At 39.9% G+C, this 25,029-nt stretch overlaps 1 protein-coding gene across 1 annotated transcript; it reads right to left on the minus strand.

Annotated features, from left to right (window-relative positions):
* Positions 1-266: 266 nt before the first annotated feature.
* On the minus strand, positions 267-24,187 carry LOC103054260 (TBC1 domain family member 24-like). The gene is made up of 7 exons (XM_007435557.3): positions 23,998-24,187; positions 15,392-16,427; positions 13,219-13,377; positions 8,575-8,638; positions 7,107-7,202; positions 5,031-5,295; positions 267-2,641 (listed from the first exon to the last, which is right to left on the minus strand). The coding sequence occupies exons 1-7, from the start codon at positions 24,134-24,136 to the stop codon at positions 2,496-2,498; spliced, it is 1,905 nt and encodes a 634-aa protein (XP_007435619.1). The 5' UTR covers positions 24,137-24,187; the 3' UTR covers positions 267-2,495.
* Between the last annotated feature and the right edge of the window lie 842 nt (positions 24,188-25,029).

Below are 25,029 nucleotides of genomic sequence, written 5' to 3' on the forward strand. Positions count from 1 at the left end.
TCCCATCCTCCATTTTGATAACTGCAAACCTAAAATAATGTGAAAGAATGAAACAACTGGGAAGACACCAGAGCAGATCTGGCCTTAGAGAGGAAAGAGGCAGATCCTGCCATGCTTATTCAATGAGTTCAGTTCTGAGTAGCTGTTGGACAGCTAGTCCCTTATTCCATTAGGGTGATGGTGGTGGGGACTGAAACTGACAAATATAGAGAAAATAGTAAATATGCAACAAAAATTGTAATTTTTAATATGACAGGAGAGAAGAACAGTTACATGAATTACATAAATACATGGAAAAATTGTAAGCATTAATTTAATTCTTTGTTTTGGTTCTGGCCACATTTTTTTGGACCAGTACCTGGAATGATACTCAAAATGCCAAGTTAAAACTCTCAACCCAAAATATTCCTGATTTAAGTGTTGGGAAGTAGCAGCTACGTTCCCACAGCACATTTAAACAGTCACATAAAGATTTATTGGCTGCATTTGCATAATATGCTAATTTTGGTAGTGTTAATCTTGATGTCAATGTGTGACAATGTATTGTGTAAACTTGTCTGGTTAGTGTATAATTCAACATATCATGCAAACTCAGAAAATTGGTTAATTCAGTTACTAAAATAAGCCTGTTATGTGAACACACCCAGTGGATTTCTGCTTAGCTGTTTTGCAATTTAATGATCTTTGTAATCTTCTGCTCAAGGATGACCATATTGAGATCATGGCCACTACTTGCAGAGGTGAACTGGAATGGATGCTTTATTGGGATATTGTCCTGGAGCTCTCCTCTAGACCACATTTGATGGATTTCCTCTATTAATAGTTATCACTGGATGAAAGTCTTAACAACAATGAAGTCTTCATGACTTTAGTTATGACTAGACAGACTGCAACATTGTTATAGTTCATTTTCTCCTGTATTGTTACAGCTTTCCTGAAAATGTCACCTTGGGATGTATTGATCAGTTATGTGCTCAGTAAATGGCAAAAGTAGGCACAAGAACAAGAGCTACAATTTGAAAAATAAAAATAGACAGCAAACAAATCTTCCAGGGGTAAAACAAACAAACAAACAAACAGGAAAGATTCCTGTCGCTGCTGAAAGACTAAGCCATTTATTATGGAATAAACTTTCACGGTCTAGAATTGACTTTCCTTTGGTGCCACATTCTGTTTGTGGTGCCACAAAGCACTGTTTTATTGGATAGACTCTAAAACTTATTATAGGTCATGTTCCTCAACACAGTCAACATGTTCTGTGCATTTACTTTAATAGTCTTGTATACACTGCTATTATATTTTGAATACCAATGATGTTTGCAAGTGTCAGTTGGCAGGCATACTATACTGCTCTTTCTTTTAAATGCACAGCTTTGATGACAAGAGCCATGTTTGTTCAGCAACATTTATTCATTGTTGAAGCCTGAAAGGAAACTGAAATATCAGCTGAAGACCAAAGACAATTCTACTTTCTTTCATCTTTAAAGCAGGTGAATTGGGCAGACTGGCTGTGCTATGTTCATTTCTTATATAAAAGCATTAACTCATGAAAGGAAAGTTCCATTCTTTTTTACAGGAAATCTTTTACTGACATTTCTTAATGTAAAACACGTGAAATGTGATGCTTAGGGACCATACTAATGAAAAGCATTTAGTCAAAAAAGTAGCCTATTCAGTAGTTGTCTTAGTTCCTTTGTAAGAAGTTCTCTGGCACCTTGAAGGCATTCTGAAGTCTTGTTGTGACAATAGGGATAAGATCTTGAGTGTACAGCACAGACTCAGGGTTGCACAGGTATGCAGAACAAGTTCATAAAAGGCAAATATCATAATACTATTGTCCCTTATTTCCCAGTGTCACATTTTAAAATAAGTGCAAAAATGAACAGTTGAGGAAACATTGGCAATTTTCTAGTAATGTTCCCATTACTAGAATTGTACTGCAGTGTTCAAGTGTCTTCAGTTTTTTCACCAGTGAAGGAGATGGAAACAAAACTAAAATCAATCGACTGCTACTGTTGGTCTCCCTTCCCTTTACTCTATTAGTCCCAGTGAGCGCCAGTTGCCAAGGTATATCTCGGAACTGTTCTGCCAATTTGATACCTAAATTCAGCCCTTCTTTAGTTCTCTCATGGGACCATTTCTGCACATACCATCCACATATTAAAATTTCTGGATAACCTCTGACTTCATATGTTTTGTCTAATAATCAGAGTAAGTAGGCATATGATCAATGGCAATTCCATTTTTTTTTTCAAAATTAATCCTTTCAGAAGTCCAAGTAGAACAGTTGAGGGTAAATATAAATCATCTAGTATCTTTTGTTACGCTCCAGAGATTCTGGCCAAAAAGACTGTAATAATGGACAATTACTCAAAATATTTAAAGATCTATTCTTGCTTCTTGCATATCCAACTCTCAGTCATCCCCTGATGATATGCAGTGCTTTGGAGAGGAATCTCAGTGAAAGGTTTCCATCACATGGAGGAAAGGGAGGATCAGGAGGTTTGAAATCCCCAAACTTCTAGCAGCTGCACCTGGAAGTTTTGCTGGCAGAGAGGAGGGTTGTCAAACGTTTCACAGTGTTCTGTTCTTCCATGATTCAGATTAGCATCAATATACAGAGCCTGGCCTCCACCTCCCCCTAGGAAAAATCAACATGGCTTGTTAAGACATTTTTCTCACCACATTATGGAACAGAGTTTTAGATACCGCCCATTGCTCTCTTTTCCTGTTACTTGCATCTAAACAGTTTAGACTGAAGATTGAAGATGAACTGGCTAGGCATGTGTTTGTATATTATACATGATACAGTTTTGATATTATCTTTGCTAATATGGCTGCGTACTGTTGCCTCCTTGTGGCTGCCGTCAACAGTAGAGCATCCTCTGGCTGTATGTCCTGCTGAACAGCCGATCAGTGACCAACAGCACCGCATCATCTATGAGCACAAAGTTCTCTGTCTTTATCAGGGCCTTATTTTGCAATGCACACAGTGGGTTTATTGCTGAATGTAAGCAACCAAGGATTATTATACCATCCCTGCTAAGCTAGTAAATGGATTTATGTGTATGTTGTCTGTTACTTCTTAGAGCTTTGCCTGATGTCAGTGAACGGCTTCTTGCCTGCACTTTGGTTAAGGATTTCAGCTAATCCTTAACACAACAAAACTATCCGTCTCCTCCTATATATCTGTAATTACCTACAGCTATCTATATACCATCTTTCTATGAAGTCACCCACAAATCAAATTAAATATAAATAAAGCAACACTTTATAGAATCATCCTAAAACATTAAAACAATGGTAGAACTACAAAGCCAAGTTTTTAAAAAGTGTTTGAAAATGAATTTTAAAACTCAAGAGACGTAGATACCTTTCACAGTTAGGGACAGTGTTCGTAACAAACTACAATGGGGCAGGTTTATCAAAGCCAACTAAATCATACTGTGGCTTAATATGATATATGAATCCAACTTAGGGGGATTGCAGGAGAGTGCTATGCCCTTGTGAGCACCAACATCCTGCAAGGAGATAACTGGACTGGTTCCAAAAGATGCTCTGTAGCTAGCCAGATCCAAGGGCATTTGGAACTTGAAAAGCTAAAGTCAATTCATGAACTGAACTCATAAAATAGCTGCCGCTGGGCCCTGTTCTTTCAATTCTGGGGTAGTAAGATCTCAACATTATATACTGATTAGCGGCTTAATTTTTCAGTGAAACTCAAAACAACCCACTTCTTACAGAAAAGACTGAACTTAGTTAATTCTCATTGAATTATGTTTTTAAACTTCTTTTCTATTTGAAAATTCAAATTTTATGAGACTTGAGGTAAACCTCTTTCATGTGACCACTATTTTTGCTGGCCCTACTATAAGCAGCAATTTCATGCCCCTGTGTGTGCTCAGCAAGTGTTTCACCTTCCCCTCCTTGTGTTGACCAGTGCCCCTTTTTGCTGCTTCCTTGCCACACTTACTTTTCACAGCAAGGAAAATAGACTGGCTGCTGAACAAGAGGCAGCCTGGCAAAGCCAGCTCTTGGTAAAACCGTAGAAGACAGGAGACAGTGGGCCAAGCATGATGGCACTTTGTCATTTACCAAGAAAGAGGATCCCAGGATCTGGAAGGTGAGACAAGGTGCAAGGTGGGAGTTCCAGCCCATAAGAAACCACCAGGCACCTAACAAAAAAAAAAAAAAAAGCTTTGCTTCGTTTCCTCTGGAGCAGGAGCTAGGCTGAGAGATAGGCTTAGCTTCCAAGTCCCAGAGAAGATTTACACTGTTCTCACATCTGGAAAGGGTCTTCGTTTGCTTTCCCTTCTTCTAATGCTGAATTCAGGTAGGGCCTGCTAGCAAATCGATAAGCAAAGTGGGTCCCTTAAAGAGCAAGATGAGAGTAGTAGAAATATTTTAGAAGCATTTAAAATAGTCAGAAGTCAGCCAAGTAACTTGCAATATTAGCTATGTTTAGATTTCCAGACAAACATGCTGGTTCAATGCTAGATGAAAGGGAGTAGGTGGAAGCAAGAGCTAGGAGCGAGAGGAAAAAAACAAGGCCAAGTGTGTGAGATGTTGTGGAGGAGTGAGAAAAGTAGTCAAGAACAAGGTACACAGAGGAGACAGGTGGAAGGAAAGTAACAGATTGAGGAAGAAGGAAAAAGAGAAAACAGAAAAAAAGCAAATGTAGCAATACACCTGGAACAAAGGGTTTTGTTACAAGTCCCGCTTGTTAACATATTGAGATGATTATTATTATATAACTGCTTCCACATGAATATTTCCCCTTCATATGCTTTGGTAGGACAACCTTGCCAAAAATTCATCTTGACCATTTACTATATTGGCCTTCTCCTATGTGTCCTTCCTACCCCAAGATATGGATTGCGATCATCCCATTTCAGCTGTGGCTGAATTTTTCTCTTAAATAAGCAGCATCTAAAGAACATTTGGGCTGGGGATTATGGGCAGGGGGTGCCAGAAATTTGTATAGTACTTAGATCTACACATTATCCACAATGTTGTAGTTTCATAATTACCTATGATAATTCCTTCCTGGCTTCCAGACATAAACATGGAGGCTGTTTTGGAAGGCAACTTGAAGTGTCTAATTGCCAGGAAAGGAGAGAGACGGTATTTAATTGTTTCTAACTTTGGTACAGTGAGGTGGTTTGAGCTGGTTGTTCTGTGACCCTCCAGAGAAAAGGGAGATGGAGAACGCTGGCGTTGGGAGCAAGGTAGAGCTTTAACTTGTTCTGGCTTCTTGATGAACACCCATTCATATCGCTCCATTTCAGGATGGACCTTTCAGGAAAAGACAACTTCAGTCAGGGATGTTGTGGAAGAATGAACTCACCACCCAGAGCGAGCAAGCATTTCTTTTCCCTCCTGGGATCCAGAGTTTGTTGCCTGAAAAGGACAGTTAAAAACCCCCAACCCTTTCCTTAATTGGACCGTTCATCCCATAAAATAGATCAGAAATCAAGCAGGGGTGTGGGTCAGGCGAGAAAGGAATCAAGCCAGGAAGATATCAGAGAAGTGGGAAAGAGAAACCTCTGACACAAAGGCAAGCACCTTAGCAGCAGTCTTCAGACAGCAAAAGAAAACTGCAATTCTTGGAGCTGCAAGACTGGCTGAGAGATGGAGGAGGAAAAGAGCCTGGCCAGCGTCTGCAAACCCAAGCAAGCCCACTGCATGCAGCAGCCCAGATTCAGAGCTCTGCAAACCAGCTCCAGAAAGAGAGGACTGTGAGTGTTGGGGAAAGAAAAGTCCATCATGAGTCTAGAGAGAGGAGCAAATGGGTTTTCACATGCAATGGACTGAGACTGGCTACAAGAGCTGAAGACCTGAGGAAAAAGTAAGGTTTAAAGAGCTAAGAAATAGTTAAGATAGGAAAACATAGCACTACAAACATAGAGATAGGAACATCAAAAAGAATATAGAGAGAGACATTTATAGGTTAAATAAGATGGAAATAATTGTAAACTTATAGTAATAGGAAGACTTAGGAAAATAGAAACAAGCATAGAATTAGCATTAAGATTAGAAGTAAGGAATAGGAGTTTAATTTTGTATAATAAAACACTTTTTGTGGGAAAAAACAAATGCAGCCTTTGTGTCTGTGATGTATACCAGATTAAGAAAAACCCTAACAGATATCCTAACTGTGAATATCATATAGTACATTTGGCAAGCACAGCACAAGAATAGGAAGCACTAAAGTAGATATGCACGGTCTATACGTTGCACTTGGCCCCTTGATGTTACACCACCAAATTTTGATGGCATACCATAGCATGGTTTAGGGTTATCAAATATATATAGTGACCCATTTTACTTTATCCAAAAATTCCAACCTTGCATCATTGTCACATCCCCTGTGGCCCTTGCTGCTGAAAACATCATTCAAAAACACTGTTCTCTGTCTTGTTAAGACATGGCCTCTTAATGCAAGACTTTGATTGAGATCTTGGTATCAGCATGTGGTTAGTGAGTCTTAGGCAGAGAAGTGGGTCTTTAGGTAGAATGTAGAGGGCCCTTTCCCAAGAAGAGAGCACAGATCAGACAAAAAATAGAATTGTTTCTGTTTCATTTATATTTGCATGTAATTGCAATTTTAGTTAATATTTAAATTTTAGCTTAAATTGGTCAGAATGGCCTGTTTCAAGGTTGGAACATTATAATTGCTCCTCCCCACCACATACTAAAGTATTATGGATTCAGGAGAATCAACTAGGTTAGTAGCTAGTGAAGTGGGCCAAGCAATTTCTATGTATGTAAGGAGGGCTATGTAACATGTACCCTACTGCACTTAACAGGAGGTGACTATAGAAAAATCCAATGCAGTAATGTTGGTAGGGGGCAGACTGAGTTGATGTTCAGGGACACAGTTTTATTTTGGAATAATGAAACAGCTTTTGTTCTTTGCCGACTTAGGGCTCACCTGAAGTCCAAAAATGCATGTGAGTTCTATTTCCTAATTTTCATCATACACTTGGGGAGGGGTTAGTATTGGTGGTCAAATTTAGATCAGTCTGACCAATGTACAAAAAGAACTGAAAGAAAGTACTCATAAAACCGATATATTCTCCACCATGGAAGTAAGTTAAACTTACTGTGAAAATAAAACATTCTCCTGTGCCAAAGAAGCTTGTTGCTCCTCCACTTTTTTTCCTTTCATTCCAGTCAGAGGAAAGAAATGCTCCACACACCTGAACGGGAGACAGTAAGATGTGAGCACTGCATAAAGTTTTGTGATGATCAAAAAGACACAAGAAAATGTCTGATCACAGAAGCCTGCTTCTTTAACTCTTACTGTATTCAAACAATCCAGTGAAGAGATAGGGTCGCCCATCAAGAAATGTGGAGATGCAATTTAATAACATGTTATCACCATCTTCCACTTACTTTATGAGAGCACCCTGGAGCAGACATTAGGCATAAGGATGTGATATCCCCCTTTGATGGATACAGAGTTTAAGGGCAGCAGTTATGAGCAAGTTAATCCACTGAAGTTTTGCTCCATCATTCAGTAACACATGTTTCCACTGTGACTTACAAAGTAAAGGATACATAAAATTCCAGGCAACAAAGGCTTAAAAAACGATCAGTAAAATGCATAACCAAAGACTATAAATAGCTGCGCAGTTGAAGGCAGCAGCATAAAACAACACTGGAGATGAAAAGTCTTGCAAAACAAAATCAGGTCTTTCTCTGGCATCCAAAAGACATAAACAGATGTCAGGCAATGCGCACTGAGAGAAGGTTCAGAGACAAGGCTCTTTACCTGAAACAGTCTCTTCTCAGTAACCCAGCATTGTAATGTTCATACTGTAAATTTAGTTGGAAGCTAACTAAACTTAGAATCTGCCCAGGTGTTATGCTTCTAAGTGTATATTTGAGACTGAGATGTACACCTATCCATATAAAGTTGTAATCAAAAAGAAATGTGTGTCATATAAGAATTGCCTGCAATTCCCTACTGAGTAGTTGGTGCTCACAGTTGGTGGCAGACTTGGTGAAACAGTCCTTGTAATGCTTCCCCGGCAGAAAATAGATATACAGTATACGAATTATTAACTTTGAAAGTGGCTCTGATAGGAGCACATTCATTTCTTTGTTTCTATTGATTGATTAAATGGTCCCCCCCCCCACATTATTCTTTGTCTTGGCAATCAATATGATTTTTTTAACAATCCCCAAAGAACAGTCATATGTGAAAGCTTCCTGATTGTTTTATGAAGCCTCTTATCTTTCCCTGTATTTCTCAATCCATGTCTTTCCTCCATCCTCCATTAGGCACCATTCTGACTCAGGCATCTATTTACCTCCACCATCAGCATTCTTTCAAAAAATATTCCTGATTTAACAAATCTTAGCATGTAAACATTTGAGAGGGTTATGCATCCTTTTTACATAGAAATAAATGAATGCATGCTTGTGGTTTAAGCACAGAATTTTGTTTTTAGCCCAGAATACACGTGTTGCATGTGGCTTTGGGTAGTTTTTGTTTTGTTACAGCCCCATAGGTGGAAGATCCCACTGCCCAGAATTTTTTGAGATGTTCAGAACTAAATCACTTACTTCTCCCAGTGTGTTTTTTAACAACAGTAAAGTTGGTTCAGAGCCCTCACAGCAGGAATAAAACCTGTAGGAAGCAAAAGAAATGGGATGAAATGAGTCCCCTGCTAATGGCAGAGAAAGCAATTCCTTGATGGCTTTGAGATGGAGATGGATTGAACAGTGGAGCATGTTATTCTTAGTGCTTTATTAATAAGCCCGGAGCGAGAAAAACAACAAGGTGGAAACCAAGCAGGCTCTGAAATAGAAGTTATCCAGTTACCTTGCGTGTTTTACATTGTCTCAGGTCCATGTACTAACGTACTCCATAAAACAAATTCCATTTTTCACACAGGATTTTTCTGCTACAGATCTTCTATATGCCATTCTACTGTCTTTAAGCTCCTTGTGGTGTCCTCAGAACACCATCCTTTGAATCAGGACAGAGGGACATCTCTGCCAGGAGTAATATAGCCAAATGTAGAGAGTAAGGGAGGTGATTTTGAGGGAAATATGCAAGAACTGTTACCATAGACAAAGGGGGCTGAAACATTATTTAAGTCCTGGGAAACAAGGTAATATTTGGTAATATTTGGAAGTGGCTCAGACAGATGCCTCCTTGATTCACTGGAGTATAAGAAGGAGGGGAGGTAAAGAAAAATCAGATTTACAAGATTCTGTTATTATAGCCAATCTCAATAAAGTATAGTCCTAGTCTTCCTGTGGAGCTGCTTTTCTGGTCTTGTCTACCTAGTGGGACTGACTTGAATGCGAAGGTGCTGAGATGTTGGGAAGCACTACTTGTCTGATACTGCTGTAATGAGCCTTTCATTTATCTAAGAGCTTTATCACTACTAGAGCTAAGCATTCCTTTTCTTCATCTCTGTTTCCTCTTTTTGGATAGCAGCAGAGTTCCCACCTCTGCCCTGGCACACCTCTTCTGCCCTTGAACTAAGCCTCATGATGCTTTATGTGCCTGGGTTAGGAGGGGGAATTTTTAAGATCGCTGATGTTGAAAGGAAGAAAATTGAACCTGGAACCTTCAGTAGATTGCTCTAACATGAAGATTGGGTTTTTTTCTTATGGTCAAGAGGTCACTCTTGCTTTCCATGCGTAAGTCCAATAAGGCTTCTGCAAAACAAATACAGGTAGTCCTCGTTTACTGATCACAACTGGGACTGGAGACTCAGTTACTAAGCAAAGCGGTCACTAAGTGAAACCATGACTGGGCTTATGATCTTATTTCAGCTTTCCTTTGCTTTACAGACCTGCACAGTTGTAAATGCAAGGATTGGTTGCAAAATTACTTTTTCATCACTGTCATAACTGCAAATGGTCATTAAATGAAGCAGTCATTAAATGAGGACTACCTGTATAGAACTTCTTCTCCTTTGGACTTCCAGAGAATTATATTTGAGCACCTCTTGCTTTTGGGTTTGACATGACTACATAAAATGCCAGCAGAAATAGCAGCTGGTAATGACTGCCAACAAGTTATTGTTATGTTAAACCCATAAAAGAGGATTAGCAAAGCCATTCCTTCAGTCACACCAGTATTTCTGTCTTTATTTAAAACTTTTATGTGGCCGCCAAGTTCAACCAAGGTGATTCTGGGCAACTTCCAAAAAAACAAAAAAGCAACAAAATGTAGCGAGAAGAATACAAAATCACAATACATACATCTACAAACAATAATGAAACAATTTTGTTCATGGTTGTGTAATAACTGCAAAGGAGACATTTGGAAGCCATAATTTTTGCTCAGTGAAGCAGGTAATTGCTCACATAAAACCTGAATGCATCATAATCTCCATGGCACATGCAGGATCGTGATATAGATTCCCAGGCTTGAAATCACACAGCTTAATTGTGGTTGTAAAAAGAGTGTTACTTTCAGTGTAGGTGTACCTTGACTATTGGATGCCCCAAGCTGTAATGTTCACACCATTAAGGATCTCTAGTCAGATTCATCTTTCGAGAGGGCATGAGAACTTTTCACACCTCTCCCATCATATCCTTGGGCTGTTTCTAATACAACTGGTTGTTGTTAAAGTACCACTCCACTGTACATGGATTTCTAAATATTTCCTTTCTATTTTGAAAATACATATAGGAAAATGGCTAGAAAACAGCTGAAGGCACATTTCTTTTCCATGACTAAATGGCCAGTTGGTTATATGGAATGTGTGAACTGCACAGAAGATCCTTGAGGGGGAGGGGGGCGGGTTCCAAAACATTAATCACACCTAAATGGGTCTTCTGACATTACCAGGACATGTCTTTTCAGGCACTTCCACAAATGCACTTTCAAAACATGGCTAAGAAATTACAAATTTGGTGGCAACCCCCCAAAGCACTGCTACTGTTGATTCATTCATTGGCTTCTGCCCTCTTCCCAGCTGGTTCCTTTCTGAATGGCAGCATAAGAGGTAGGCCTGTGCAGAACAGTACCATTTCCTTTTACTGAGCCATCTCTACTATGATCACTGGAGTGATTTGCTTCAAGGCAGTGGTTTCTTGTGAAGAGGCAAGGTGTTTTGCCTTGATACCACCAATCAAGAGCAGTAAGGGTGAGCTACTTCGCTTTGGTGGAGATTCACATCTGCAGAAGATTGCTGAAAGCCACAAAAGAGGCTATTTCTTCATGGCATGGCAGTTCTGATATGTGCCTACAACTGGGGAGCTGCTGCTTTGTGGAGCTACATCAAAGGGGTGCTTCACTGAAATTTCTTTGAAGTGCTACTTCATAAGAACCTAAGCACGGGAAAAGTCCATCCCATCAGGCTAAAAGGGAGGAAGTTGTTCTACTAACTCGGAAGAGAGATCAGTTCTGTCAGCTCCTTCCTTCCCACATCTAACAGTAGCTATTTCCTGAATATTTCAATTTGAAACTGATCATAACAAGAATATGCTGGTTTAAGAACGGTGACCTTGACTTACTTGCTTGCTTCTTTCTTCTCTCTCTCTCCCCCTTTGCCCTATGTGTCATCTGTTTCAGATTTGAAAACTGAAATTAGAGATTATTGTCATTTTACTAATCTCTTGTAAGCCGTTCTGGGAGACTTTGAGGTTGGAGAAGGGTAAAACAGTTATACACAAATACAGAGCACATGCTCCAATATAATCAACTTCTTGAGCTTTATTTTTAGATTAATTTTAGACTAACTTATGTTATAATTAATTTAGATTAATTTTCTCTAACCTGATGCTTTCCAGAAATTTTGGGAGCTTTGGTACCAACATGGCTGAGGAAGGCTGCCCTAGATAAAATCCTGAAGAATACCCAACAGCTGAAGAGCTGGTTGTGGTAAATCTCCATATTACTTGTTTTTAAAAATATCTCACAGCTAGTGTGTGTGTCTCATTTTATATTTTTCAAACTTGAAAGTTCCAAAGCACCTGAAATTATTAAAGATCCTACCCCTACATTTTCTCTGTTCTCCCCATTTGTCCTTAATACGTGCTGATTAAGATCATTCAAAAGAAAGCAATGAGATACTGATTTCAGTGGCAGCTTTCTAACTGCTTCTTCTGCCAAAGGGTACATTTCCAAAGTAATTTACCCATGCTACCATCTGAGCACTCTACAGCAGACTATTGTGAAACATGGAAATTACTTCTGATGGGCAAATATTCCAATATCCAAATTGGAAAGCATATGGCTTGGAGGTTTCATAGCCCATACTGATTCCACAAGGGTCTATCATTTGTTTAGTAGACAGAGAGGAGATAGACACTAAGGCTGTGCAGCACTTTGGATCTTATCTTTGTGAAATGCTTTGGAACAACTGTTTTAAGATGTTGCAGACAAATATCGTGTTCATGCACCTGCATGCTGTGAAGCACTTTCTGGAGATTGAATCTGAAGCACTCAACAGTCTTAATAGGCATATTCTCAAGCTTGGGAGTCCACCAACACTATGCTAAGAACCCCCAAGTGTAATGAATCGGTCACCTTGGCATCCTTTTCTATGCTTTTGTACCTAAAAGACTGGATTCATACACTCTCATAGTTTCTGCAGTTTTTTGGCTATGCTAAAATCCAAGACTTCTACTCCAAAAGATCAAGAGTTCCCAAATACTAGAGTCAGCAGCAAAAGAGGGGTGGCATTTAAGAATCACACAGTTCTTAACCCTTAGTTGAACGTAAGAGAGGTGCAGGAACCATCATTCTTATTCTGAATGTTAACCCAATCTTTAATTTTTTTGCGGTAAGCTTCCCAAGGTCATTACGCTGCTTTGTTTTATGAGAATCAAGAACTGCCTTGTCTATTCATTGTGAGTACTGGCCATGCCAAGACCAATTGCAGTGTCAGTATCATAAGCACTTAAGTGGACTGTATGGATAAAAATTAAACTTAACATCCACAATTGATCTAAAGTGTTAAGTTTTTAAGCACATCAGTATAGTGACCACATTAGAATACTCGACTAAGCCTTCATGTGGCTTGATTTTGGCCACTTGAAACATGGTAATTTTATGATCTCTGTAAGGTTACCCCCCCCCCATGGTATCACTTTATAAAAGATGATGCTTTTGTTTCTAATGCTCTATTTGGTTTCTTGTGCTAATTCTTTAGTTGATCTAAACTTTTATAGCTTTGTTCAGTTTATTGTTTGCTTTGAGGAGTGTCTTATTTTGGACATGCTTTGAAAATATGGCCTTACCTTTGCAAACTGTATCCATCTTCAGACGTTGAGAATAAGAGAACCGGTGAGTATAAAGAAAATCGTTCTGGGATCCAGGACCACACAATGCGCATTTCCTGAGCCGTAACAATGGTGGAAGTAAAATTATGTGCATTCACAATGAGGTGGAATGGTTGTCTGTGCAACATTAAAAAAAAGGAGAGGCTCTAATCAAACTATAATTCCATAGAGATTGACTTTTAGGATAGAGAGGGCACTCTTTGCAAATAATTATCTAGCAGAACCAGCAGGAACAGCTGCTGATATATTACACCTTGTAATTGTCATGGTGTGGGATACAGAATGGCTATAAACACTGGGACTTATTTTACAGCAAGGATGGGCATGTGATCTGCTGGTCCTCAGCTTTCCCTGTTCTTTTTACACTTAACAAATGCATATTCCTTCTGGGTAGAATTTTATAGTTTGGGCGAAGCAAAAGATATCATAGGTTCTTCAGAGCAGAATTGTCCTAAGAGGGTTGCTCATTGTTTCAATGAAAGCTGTCATATTATAAATACTTCCCTCCCCCCGCCCACACACACATATATACCTACATGTATAAACTAGATAACCTACCTTAGACAGCCTACTGTCCCCAACACTGAAATTAAGTTTATTTTACAGATCATAAAAGTTTTTGGGTTTCAGGACCTGATGCTTAATCTGATGTTAGAGGTGATTTTAAGCACGACACATCCTGCCAATGGATAGAAATATCCACCTCATTGATCTGGAAAACTGCCCACACATATATGTCCTACTCAAAAGAACAGCCACCAACCTGAAAGGCAGATAGGTTCTGCTACATTGTTGGTGCCCCCCAAACTTTTTCAGGCCACTCAACCTTTAATGGCATGCTGGCAGCCATACTCCAAAATGTGGACAAGGCCAGGAGGAAGTGGGGCAGGACCAGAACAAACCCATTAATTAGATATAACTTACTGCAGTCACAGACCAGAGTTCAAAGTAAAACACATGTTACTAATAAAATAAGAATAAAAACAGAGAACAGGATAAGAATGTTACTATTGTTGTACACCGCCCAGAGTCGCTTTGTGTGAGATGGATGGCTATATAAAAGTGGCATATAAATGAATGAATGAATGAATGAATGAATGAATGAATGAATGAATGAATGAATGAATGAATGTGGTGGGTTCATCAGCAGACAGTCAGAGTGACTAGTCTTAGTTCATAGGGAACTTTTTTATATCAGCCTTCCAGTTATTAATTAAATACTGTTAATATGATTATTCAGTTCCAGCTACTGGAGGGATTCTGGGAGCAGCACCCAAGCTTTGTGTGGGGCAGATCCTGAAGCCTAAGGGTCTGATCTTTATATTAGTTCTGTATAGTCTAATGGAAAAGTAACTGCTGTCTCAGGAATGAGCTTTGGAAGCACATGTGCTATAATTCAGACTTAGCAATGAAGTAGGGCTAAAACGAAGTCCTTTATGCTTTATTCCACATAACAGCTTCTCTCAGGATTTAAATACATTTTTCTCTATTTTTATAATATTTCCAGTATTTCCTTACTCTTTTCCATCAAGTGTGACTCACCATTTTTATGACTGTTTTACACATGAATTTTACTGTGTAAAATGACAGACATCCAGTGTTTTAATAGCCACACTTACTACTCTTATGTTCTGATATACTATCTCAGCAATGTAGAACACAGTAAGGCTTAAACCATATACAGAAATTGTAGGTCCCAACTTTTATTGTATATGAGATTGTTTAAACGCATGGGAATCTAAACCAATTTGCTTTCCAGGCTATGATTAATGTATCCTTCTGCTTATTTCAACACTTTTTCCAAAGCTGGTACAAGTCTAGCATGGGTCAAATTTGTTATTGTGCTTTCTCTAAAAGGTGCAAGCCTGGCCACTACTACTGGCAGGATTATCCAACATACATTATGAAGCCTTTATGAACTGCTGGTGCTTAGAGCAGACTAATTATGGGACTTGTAGTCTAGGATCTCTCTATGGGGTGAAGGCATATGTTACTGTGATTGATAGGGTAGGCGGAAAATACTCTGCATGAAGTTAAACAGTTGTGTTGGTTTTCCAGTTGTATTGTACAGCCTCTAGTAATTCGAAATGTTATGACATGCCTGAAAATATAGTAAAGAAGGTTTTTATACCTGTGGTGCACCATTGTTACTCCTTTATCCACCAAAGCCTTCCTGTTAGCCATTTGCAGAAGCCAGATTTCTTTGCGGGAGAAAAGTCGGATGCCAAATGCTTTCTCTAAAAGCTTGTCTGCTGCCAAGTATTCATGAATGTCCCATAGGAAAGCCTGTAAGCTTCCTTTGATGTCAACCACCTCTTGTCCTCTTGATGTCATAAAGAGCCGGTATTGCCTCAGCAGTGCCAGAGCAATGCGGTAGAGGACTTTTTGACCCTCCAGGAGATACACATCAAAGATGCGAATGACATAATTAAAGGGAAGATCATCAAAGAGCCATACCAGCCACTCAGAGTACACCTCAAAGATGTTCTCTGATGAACTTGCTATCAATTGGTGGGCAGCTGGGCAGTGCTTATTGGCTAAGTCCCCAAAGGTCATACAGGAGGCCTCATGAGCCAGGAAGGAGTGGTCTATATAGGAGGTGTGGGGAGCCTTGCAGGAGAGGAGTCGGCAAGTAAGCTCAAAGCATTGGGTCTCGTCTTGGCTATAATGGAGCATCAGGGCAGTCACAGCTGGGAGCAAAGGACAGTAAGTGATATCAGGGTACAGATTGGAAATGCAGATAAGTATTTTCTTCAGAGCCATTATCCCTTCTGGGGTGAGGCAGTATTCGGGCATGATGCTTCCTGCCAGGAATTCAGGCAAGGGATCGAAGCTTTCATTCTGGTCTCCAAATAACTTGCTGGCAACATCTCTATAGACAAAGGCATCAGGAGTCATTAGCCGGCATGGTATCTCTTGGATAATGTGCTGGTAAGCCTCTGCCCTCAGGGTATGGCTTCTAGCCCAACAGCCTTCCCTTGCTAGCTTCTTCAGCTCTTTCATAGACTTGCCAAGGAACTGTTCTTGAGAGTCCTGATCATCATTCAGTTTGGGGATCTTGGTCTGGTCCACAAATGCACTGCAGCCTAGGCAGGAAGCTGGGTTACTATGCCATACCGCATCCTTGGCAGTGATTTGCACAGGTTTTTTAATTGGATTAACTGTCTCTGTAGAATAAAGACATTATGTTCAGTGTAATTTATCTACCATCTGACAGCTTGCTTAATGCTGCCTGACAAATATGGGGGAAAAAACCCTGCATAGTTGTTTTTCTCCAACTCTTCGTGTTTGCCTCCTTGCACAAGTAGTATTTAAATTTCCTCATAAGCTTCCATTTCATTCTATAGGTATTTGGTCTTACCAGTCAGAATATCTGTAAATAATTGAAGGGTAGCACAATAGACCATTTATACTGTGGCAGACATGGAAGGGTTAAATACTGAATATGATGCAATCATTTTTAAAGAAGGATTTATTCATCTAATGAATAATTATTCGATATTCCTCAAACTGGCTTAAAAAGAATATTTTGTCATCCTGATATGGCATCAAACAATACAGCAAATACTTGGGTAGTCACAAGATTCTTGAGGCACTTCAGATAATGAAGCTTTCCATCCACAAACCCTTCAGATTACAGTGAAAAAGCTCAGGCAGTATAGCTCTGGGCTGTTCTGAGCACTGCAGAAATTCAGACACTACAAGGACAGGCACAAGCGCATGGTCTCTGAGAGAGAATAAAGGCATCTGGAGATAGGAAATTATGTTATAGCCATGTTTTCTAACAGGAAGAAGTTATAATAGTATGCAGCTATTAGGACTGCATACCCCAAAGTCTTCTCACTTTGGAAGCCCTTGTATCTTTTTGCAGCAGTCTCTTGTCCCTCCCCTTTCTTTTTCCTCTTTCTCCCTGCCTACTCCCTTAGATGCTTTCTAGAGAAACAGAGGGGCTGGGTTCAACAGTAACTTCACTCTGCAATGGACCAAATCCTTTTAAAAGTTAAAGAAATTAAAGAAAGGAGCCATGGAATATTGTTTTCTTTGGGGTGATGGAAAAAGGACAGAGAGTGTGCCAGGCATAGAGAGGGAGAAGAAGGACGAGAGAGTGTCAGGAGAGGGGAAGGGGAAGAAGGGAGAGGGGGGAGAGGGATAAGCTGGGAATGGAACATCTAGGAATATAGGTACCCCCCCCCCCACCTCCCACATACATTGCCCAGGGTCCTTTCAGCCCTGGCAGCGATACTGGCAGGGAGCTCAAATTCATTCTGAATCTGAAATCAGAATCTCCTGGGAAGCGCTCTACATGGGGCTGTCCTTGAAGATCACCTGAAAGCTACAGCTGGTCCAGAATACAGCAGCGCGCACAGTGCTGGGTGCTTCTAGGTTCGCCCAAGTTACACTTCTGTTGCACAAGCTGCCCTAGCTCCCAGTTTCCTTCCAGGTGCAATTCAAAGGGCTGGGTATCACCTTTAAAGCCCTATATAGCACGGGACCAGGTTATTTGGAGGACTGCCTCTCCCTGAAAGTATCTGCTCGTTCTACCAGGTCAGATAGGCATGCTCCAGCTCCTTTCCCTGAAATGTTGCCATCTACAGTCCTTGGAAATGTGCCTTTTCCGTAGCTACCCCTGCCTTATGGAACACCCTCCCTCTGGCAATCCGGCAGGCCCCAACCTTTTAGCCTTCCAGAAGGCTATCAAGACCTGGCTTTTTACCCAGAGAGGGAGGGTGTCTTGGGGTGGTTGTTGGGGCATCCCTAGGGGATGACTGAGGTGTCAGGTTTTTGTTTTTTGTTTTTATGGTTTTATGTTTCTATGGTTTTTATGTTTCTATGGTTTTGCCCTTTAAGATGGGTGGCCATACAAATCTTTTAAATAAATAAATGAATAAATAAATACAATCCTGTCTTTAATGTACAGCGGTCAGCAATGGGAAAGGGAGTCCACCTTTCTGATCATCAACAGTCACAGCGATGACCTTGGAGGAACTATGCACAAGTAGTTACAACAACCTGTAAAAAAACATGCTTTAAGTCAAAGAAAGAAGGAAAACATTAGGAAGAGACTCAGACTGGCTCCACCCTACCTCCCTGAGGTATAGGGAGGGAGGGAAAATGCAGTCAGGTTTTCAAGGTTCTGTTGCTATAGCCAATCTCAATAAATATGGACTTGTGGAGTTGTTTTCCTGGTCTGGCCTACCTCCAAGGCTGACACTGATGATGTGAGCCAGTCCAAGTTCCAGGGGCAGGCTTCTCAAAAGATATTTGAAGGATTGGGGAGATCAAGCAAGTCAGGCTAATCATCTGCATTTTTGCCTAGGAACACTGACGATTATTCTCATGATCTGGGAGCAGCCAGGCAGGCAGCTGATCACATCTTGAAAGGGTTATTTGAAGCAAAGATATGCTATGTCCCCTACTCTGCATGATAGACAGAATATCCAAAAGTAACTTCTGATTCCTCAATATGGAGTTTGGGGCTTTTTACAGCAGAAAATATAAGATTATATATAAGATAAGAAAACTTGACTAAATCTTATTAATATCATGAACATAGATAGCGTTGATCATATCAGTTTTCATCTTTAAGTAACCTTCCTTTTTGATTTGTTGGAAAGAACAGAGACTTGATATAACAGGATATAAGATGGGCAACAAATCACAAAATCGACAGCTTTCCACTTCAACTTTTCCTGAATTTGTTATCATCCAATCTCCCTTTCTCTGAATATATATGAGCAACAGCTGTTTTTTAGATGATGCAGTAAACATTTTTATATTATTTCAGAGAACAGTTGTTTCTGCTGTTTCTTATTGTTAAAAATGGGGCCAAACTCTGCTCAGTCTGGTTATATGGTGTGCCATTGTACTTTATCTTGATTTTCTTGAAGTACAGCTAGACACAATTGCTATCTCCACCAACAGTGGTATGTACAGTAGATGTGATTGTGCATTGTTTATGGAAGTAGGCTGTCCCACAAATGAACCCCTCAGGTCCTCAAATGAAAATTGTTTCAAGTCAGCCTCTAATATATGTGACCTGATAGAGAAGAAAAGGATATACTTTTACTCTAAAACAATATATGTTCTTTCTAATAGTCAGGTAACACCAATTCTTCCATCTGTGAAGAAGCTGAAAATACAGTTGGTAAGAGATACTACACATTATTTAAAGGCAAAATTAAAATTCTGTGGATGTGATATCAGTTTGACTTGCAGGACCCTGCAACTGGGTGGATATGATAGATCAGCATACACTCGTTGTTGTAAAAGTGGGTTCACTCTTGTAGGTTTTGACTTGCTAAGAGTTCAAAGCGATTTTCCCAGAGTTCTTCACAAAAACTACCCGTGAAATGATGCAAATGTTTAGCATTCAGTTAACACCTGTGGTTCAGCAATTTATAGCATTATTATATTACTGTTGTACTGCAGAGGAGGGAAACTACCAAAATAGAAATGCCAGTACAGAGCTATTAGTATCAGCTATACAAACACAGAGCTGGTGGGGTGGGGGAGATGAGTAAATAACAATCAAGTGCAAAAATATGTGCTCAGGATTGATAACTGTGTAGTGAATGTATAGGACTTGTTCATGGACCTGTTGTGGTTGTTGTACCTAAGTGTCAACTGCTGCTAATGTTCCTGATAGTTAGGAATCTATTTTGAATCCTGAAATGTAATGTCCATCGGATTTCATGAAAATAACATAGTCCAGCTGGTGGAGAAGGCAGAATATCAGATTGGAATCATGGGAGGAAGAAACAGGAAAAAAATAAAAATAAAAAAACTATGAATTGGCTGAAAGTTAAACTTCTTGGGGGTGTAGAGAGGTACAATGCATATACAGTATCTGAAATTTGATATTTATAAATAAAGCAAGCATTACAAGATAATATGAATCTTACATTTGATTCTCACTTGCTACTCTTCATTTTCAGCATTCAACCATTGCAGCTGACATCCGTGAATGCATTCTATTTCTGTGGTTTCTCTGCAGTACAACTTAATAATATAAGAGTGTTGTAACATGTGTTAACAGAATGCTAAGTGTTAGCAAGTTGAATCTGCAGTTATTATAAAAGATTCTGGGGAAACAGTTTTGAGCTTGATTAACTCCAATGTTCAATGCCAATACCACTCATGCAAAAGAAAGCTAAGCTTTTCCAAGAAAATGGAAAGCAGTGAACTTAGAAAAGCAGCAGAGGAGGGCTAGGGAGGTTGGTACCTAAAGGAGCAAAGAAGCAACATCTATATATAAGTTCTTAAGAACAAACAGCTGCTACACAGGATAGGAAAATATCTTATCCAGAGCCCTATGGCAAAGCAGATTGGAGAGGATGTTATGCCAGCAGCCCTTGGTATGAATGGGGGGGGGAGGGGCGCTAAACTGTGCCAAGGAAAACCACCATAGCATTAGACTATCATAGCATGCATTTATCTGATAAGCCGAACTTTTTGAAAGATTAAAACAAAATCTACTCAAACATTGCTACATTACAACAAACAGAACAAAAAGCATGATGATGTGCCGGTGGCATGTTCAGCTCCTCAGTTGTCATTGTGCTCCCCCTGGAGGAAAACCTGGGCCATTGTTAGAAAGAGTTGTTAGCTGTGACCTCTTTAGAAGTGTAGGCTACAGGGTACGTCTGCGAGTCAGCATTGACTCCTGGCGACTGCCTGGACAAGTCCCTGCAGTTTTCTTGGCAACAGGGTAAGAGCTGCTATTTATTCATTTGCTCAAATAACATGACTTTCTGCAACTTGTGCGCTTCTGGGTTTTGGATTTGCTTATTCTGACTATGCTAGGATAGCTGGCTTCCAGTAAATATGCAACAAACTCCAGAAAGAGAGGCCAGCTCAGGATGAAAAATTGCTGAGTTCTTTGCTTTCCAAAGTTCTTTGTGACCCCATTTGGCTGACAGTCCTTGTATATTGTGAAATATGTTGGAATCGAATGATTCCGGCATTATCTATATCCTATGTGTGTCTTTCCTTTTTGGGGAATATTCAGTTGCCTTAGTTAGTCTATCACAACACAAACAACCAAGAGTCATGTGGTAACGTGCACCTCCAGGCCTTGTAGAACTTCACTTTCCATCATCCTTTACTATTGGCCATGGTAGCTGGGGTCTCCTGGGAATGCTAGTCCGGCAATATCTAGAAGGCCATACAAATGTGTACCCATGTACAACCTTTCATGGATTACAGTCCACTTCTTCAAAAGCCTGATACCATTACATTGTTACAAAATGTATTATGGTGGGTTTGGGGTTGGCTCAAAAGACCTCATCTCTGTAATTTTTAAATAAAGGATTTCTTTCCATAGAGATAACCACTGAGTACACAATAGCAATGCCTCCCAAGATCTGACAATGAGCAATTGATAACTATTGTATTTCATTGGTTAAGAGATGACTCAACTTTCATCCCACTAAACCAGGAGAGGGGGTGAGAAAGGTGGGTATTTATACAGCAAAAAGGTTGGCTGCTCTAGAAGTGAGAAAAGGAGAAAGTGAGTTAATTTTCAGTGCCATCCTGCTCAAACATCTACTGTGCTTTTGCTGCTGAACTTGGCCCCGCTTCTCTCATGATGACAACAGCAAACAAATATTTGGGGTAGCATGAACAGAATGATCCTGTAGTAAATCTGGATTTGGAAAAAATGTATTTCTCCCATTCTTTCCTTACAGCTGTGACAACTTTCTTTGTTAGAAGCAAAAGAAATATGGTAAATAACATTTTACCATAGAAATACATTTTTTCCAAATCCAGATTTACTACAGGATCATTCTGTTCATGCTACCCCAAATACTTGCTGTTGTCATCTTGCCCTTGAAAACTAGTTTTTCCCCACCCCCCCTCCAATGTATCTGCAGCAGAAGAAACTCACGTTCCAATGAGACCATTCTGTGTTAAACAGACTGGCTGCTACACCCTTCATCTTCCTGTTCCATTTGATTCATCCCAGATTTGGAGAAAAGCCTTCAGATGCCATATTACTGGCCTGCTACACTATCAGGACTTGCTGAGATAACACATTCCTTAGGGTTTGCCAGAAGAGCACCAAGACTTTTTGGCTTCATGGAGAATAGAGATTGGCTGAAGGTGCTCCCTATGAGCTCAACATAATGCTAAACAGGCTTGGGTTCTGTGGATAGTGAGGGCAAAGTGGGGAGGCCTAGGCTGCATTTAGTACCTTGGGAATGATTGTTGTGGGGGGGGAGCGAATTTGTTATGCCAGGAAATCCCAACAATATTATGTTGCTCAAAAACACTGATGGGGAGCAGGCATTAGATGATTAGTTAACTCTGGGAACTTTTCTATTATACTAAGCCTGCATATATGTTGAACTCAGTGGTCAGAACGGCTGGATATAAAATGAAATAATAATGAGCTCATCTCAAAGAAACACCATCAGTTTCTAGTAAAGGAAAATGGGCCCTAGCTAAGCCCCTACTGACACTCCTGAAGGTTGTCCCCACTTGGAAGTGGGGATTTCCATATAATAACATAAGGGATGGTGAGTAAACATTTAGGCAGAAGAGACATGACATTCCCAAAATACTGGCAACAGTATATACTGGGTTAACTGTGGCCATTCACCCACTGATGTGCCTGATGTTAAAAATAGAAAGTTTAATGGAAGTTATATTCAAAACAATGTTAGCACTTAATGCCAAGTATCATTCTGATTTGGAAGCCAGATAGATTATTTACCATATTTCTTTTGCTTCTAACAAAGAAAGTTGTCACAGCTGTAAGGAAAGAATGGGAGAAATACATTTTTTCCAAATGCAGATTTACTACAGGATCATTCTGTTCTTGCTACCCCAAATACTGTAACAATTCTCTTGCTTGTGGCAAGAAAAAAAGTATGAATAATATTGGACCACAAATAGTGTGGCTCCATTTCATCTGAATTCAGCGGTAGAGAAAAAATATAGTGCAGCCCAGTATATTAAGCCCAGTGTATGACCATCAGTATTGGAACTAGTTACGTCTTTCTTCTTCCAACTATCTACAGACATATCCATCATCTACATTATTTATCAAACAACATTTCTTTAGACCCTTTCCAAAACCATAACATGTTTTACAGTTCTTATTTGTCAGTACAACGATATAAGGTTAAAAAAAGAGTTTTTTTGCTGGGGCTATTCCACACCTTGTTAGTACTTCATTTGCACATACACACACAAAATGATTGACAAATGCACTGCAAGTGTACTAATGCATAAAAAATGTAACATATTCACTTCTTTGCCCACTCTAGTCATGTGTGTATACGTGTGTTCCCGGAAGCCAGCATTGTCCTCTGAGTCACTGGCCCTTTCTAAAGTTACAGGACATTCTGAGGTGCTTCATTCATGGCACAACGTTTGGGAGAAGTAAGTCACATCTTGACCACAGCTTCCCAGCATCTATGCAGGTATAGCAGACCTACATCTGTTGCCTCAGCAGCCCTTAAAACAGATAAAACCTGAGTCTCCCTCAGTCAACCCAGAAAACTGCAGTAAGCAGAATCTAATGTGTCATTTCCATTCATTACTTGCCATGTAATAGCTCAGTCTAAGTGAAGAGTCTGCCCGTCAGGCTCTCAAGCCACTCTTTGACAAACCGGTACAGACAGATGAGACCTGGATGAATTATCTGCCCCCCTCTACCTCCTCACTTGACTCTGCTAGGTTGTTTTAATATTTGCTCCTTGAAAGTGACCATTTAAAGTGACCATTCTTTACCTTGTGTGATGCCCAAGTGGCTGTCCTTGAGGATATCCATTCTAAAACTGCTCTCTACTTTCCTGTGTGTTTTTTCAGAAGTTAAATCTGTTCTGGGCCCCTCCATGGGGTTGATATACTTCAGCCCAATCTGTATCATCTCTTATCCTTGCTTGAAGGGTCTGGACAAAGCTCTGCTGCTGTGCTTCATTTATTGGACCTGAGCCTCCTTCACAGGTAATGCCTCCCCAAAGAGATTCTTATTTGGGGTAAACAGTGATAAAATGTTCCCCCACCTACCCACTTGTCCCTGTTTACTGTATGCCTCTCTGACAGGCAGGATGTACATAAGCAAGATAGTGATCAAAGTATCAACAAGACCATTAAAAGGGACCATTTGCTTTTCAAAGGGTAAACTTTGTCTCCCTGACTTCCCTTGCAACGTCACAAAAAGAAAAGAAAAGAAAAGAATTCCGTGTGTATCAGAAGAGCAAAGCATGCATACGTGGAAGAGGGAGCAGTGAGGGTGTGGAGGGGGAGGCTCTTAATTTCTGTCCTTCTGATGATTAAATGTCCTTGAACTGATGGAACATAAACACAGAAGTTGGCTTTCAAACTGCTTCCTGCCGGTTCCTTTGTTTCTGCTTGAAGACAGAAATAGAATCAGGTGAACAGTAAATTCCATGTTTTTAAATGACCAGCTATGAGATTTAGTGTCTATGAAAACAAAGGTGCTATAAATGTGTTTCAAGGCTAGATAGACTAGGAAAGGCTTTGAATTAATGAGTCACATGTTTAAAGTATAATGTTGAACTAGATGTATGCCAGCCTTCATCAATAAGCACATGGCTTTAATTTGTCGCCTTATTTATATTGGAAAGCAAGCTCTAAAATGACAGTGGTATTATATGGGAATGCAAGGGCAACTTAATACCACTTTAATTCATTGTATGATTTTTTTTTCTCCAGTTTCAGTTGCCAGAGACCCTTGTGAGTCCTGAAAAGCTACATTCAATTTCAGTGCCCCTTTCTCAACAGAAGGAATTAAAGTGA

The sequence above is a fragment of the Python bivittatus genome, unplaced genomic scaffold (genome assembly GCF_059951505.1).
Source record: "Python bivittatus isolate LINGU-HERP-01145 unplaced genomic scaffold, Pbiv_v1 ctg000080_np1212, whole genome shotgun sequence".
Lineage (NCBI taxonomy): Eukaryota > Metazoa > Chordata > Lepidosauria > Squamata > Pythonidae > Python > Python bivittatus.

Bases quoted from the DNA above. Each gene is read 5' to 3' on its own strand.
- LOC103054260 (XM_007435557.3), bottom strand. From the start codon at position 24,136: ATGATACAGATTGGGCTGAAGTATATCAACCCCATGGAGGGGCCCAGA. The intron at 16,428-23,997 runs GTAAAGAATGGT...TTTATTCTACAG, and splicing joins CCACTTGGGCATCACACAAG to AGACAGTTAATCCAATTAAA. The intron at 13,378-15,391 runs GTATAAAAACCT...AATGTTGCACAG, and splicing joins GTAACAATGGTGCACCACAG to ACAACCATTCCACCTCATTG.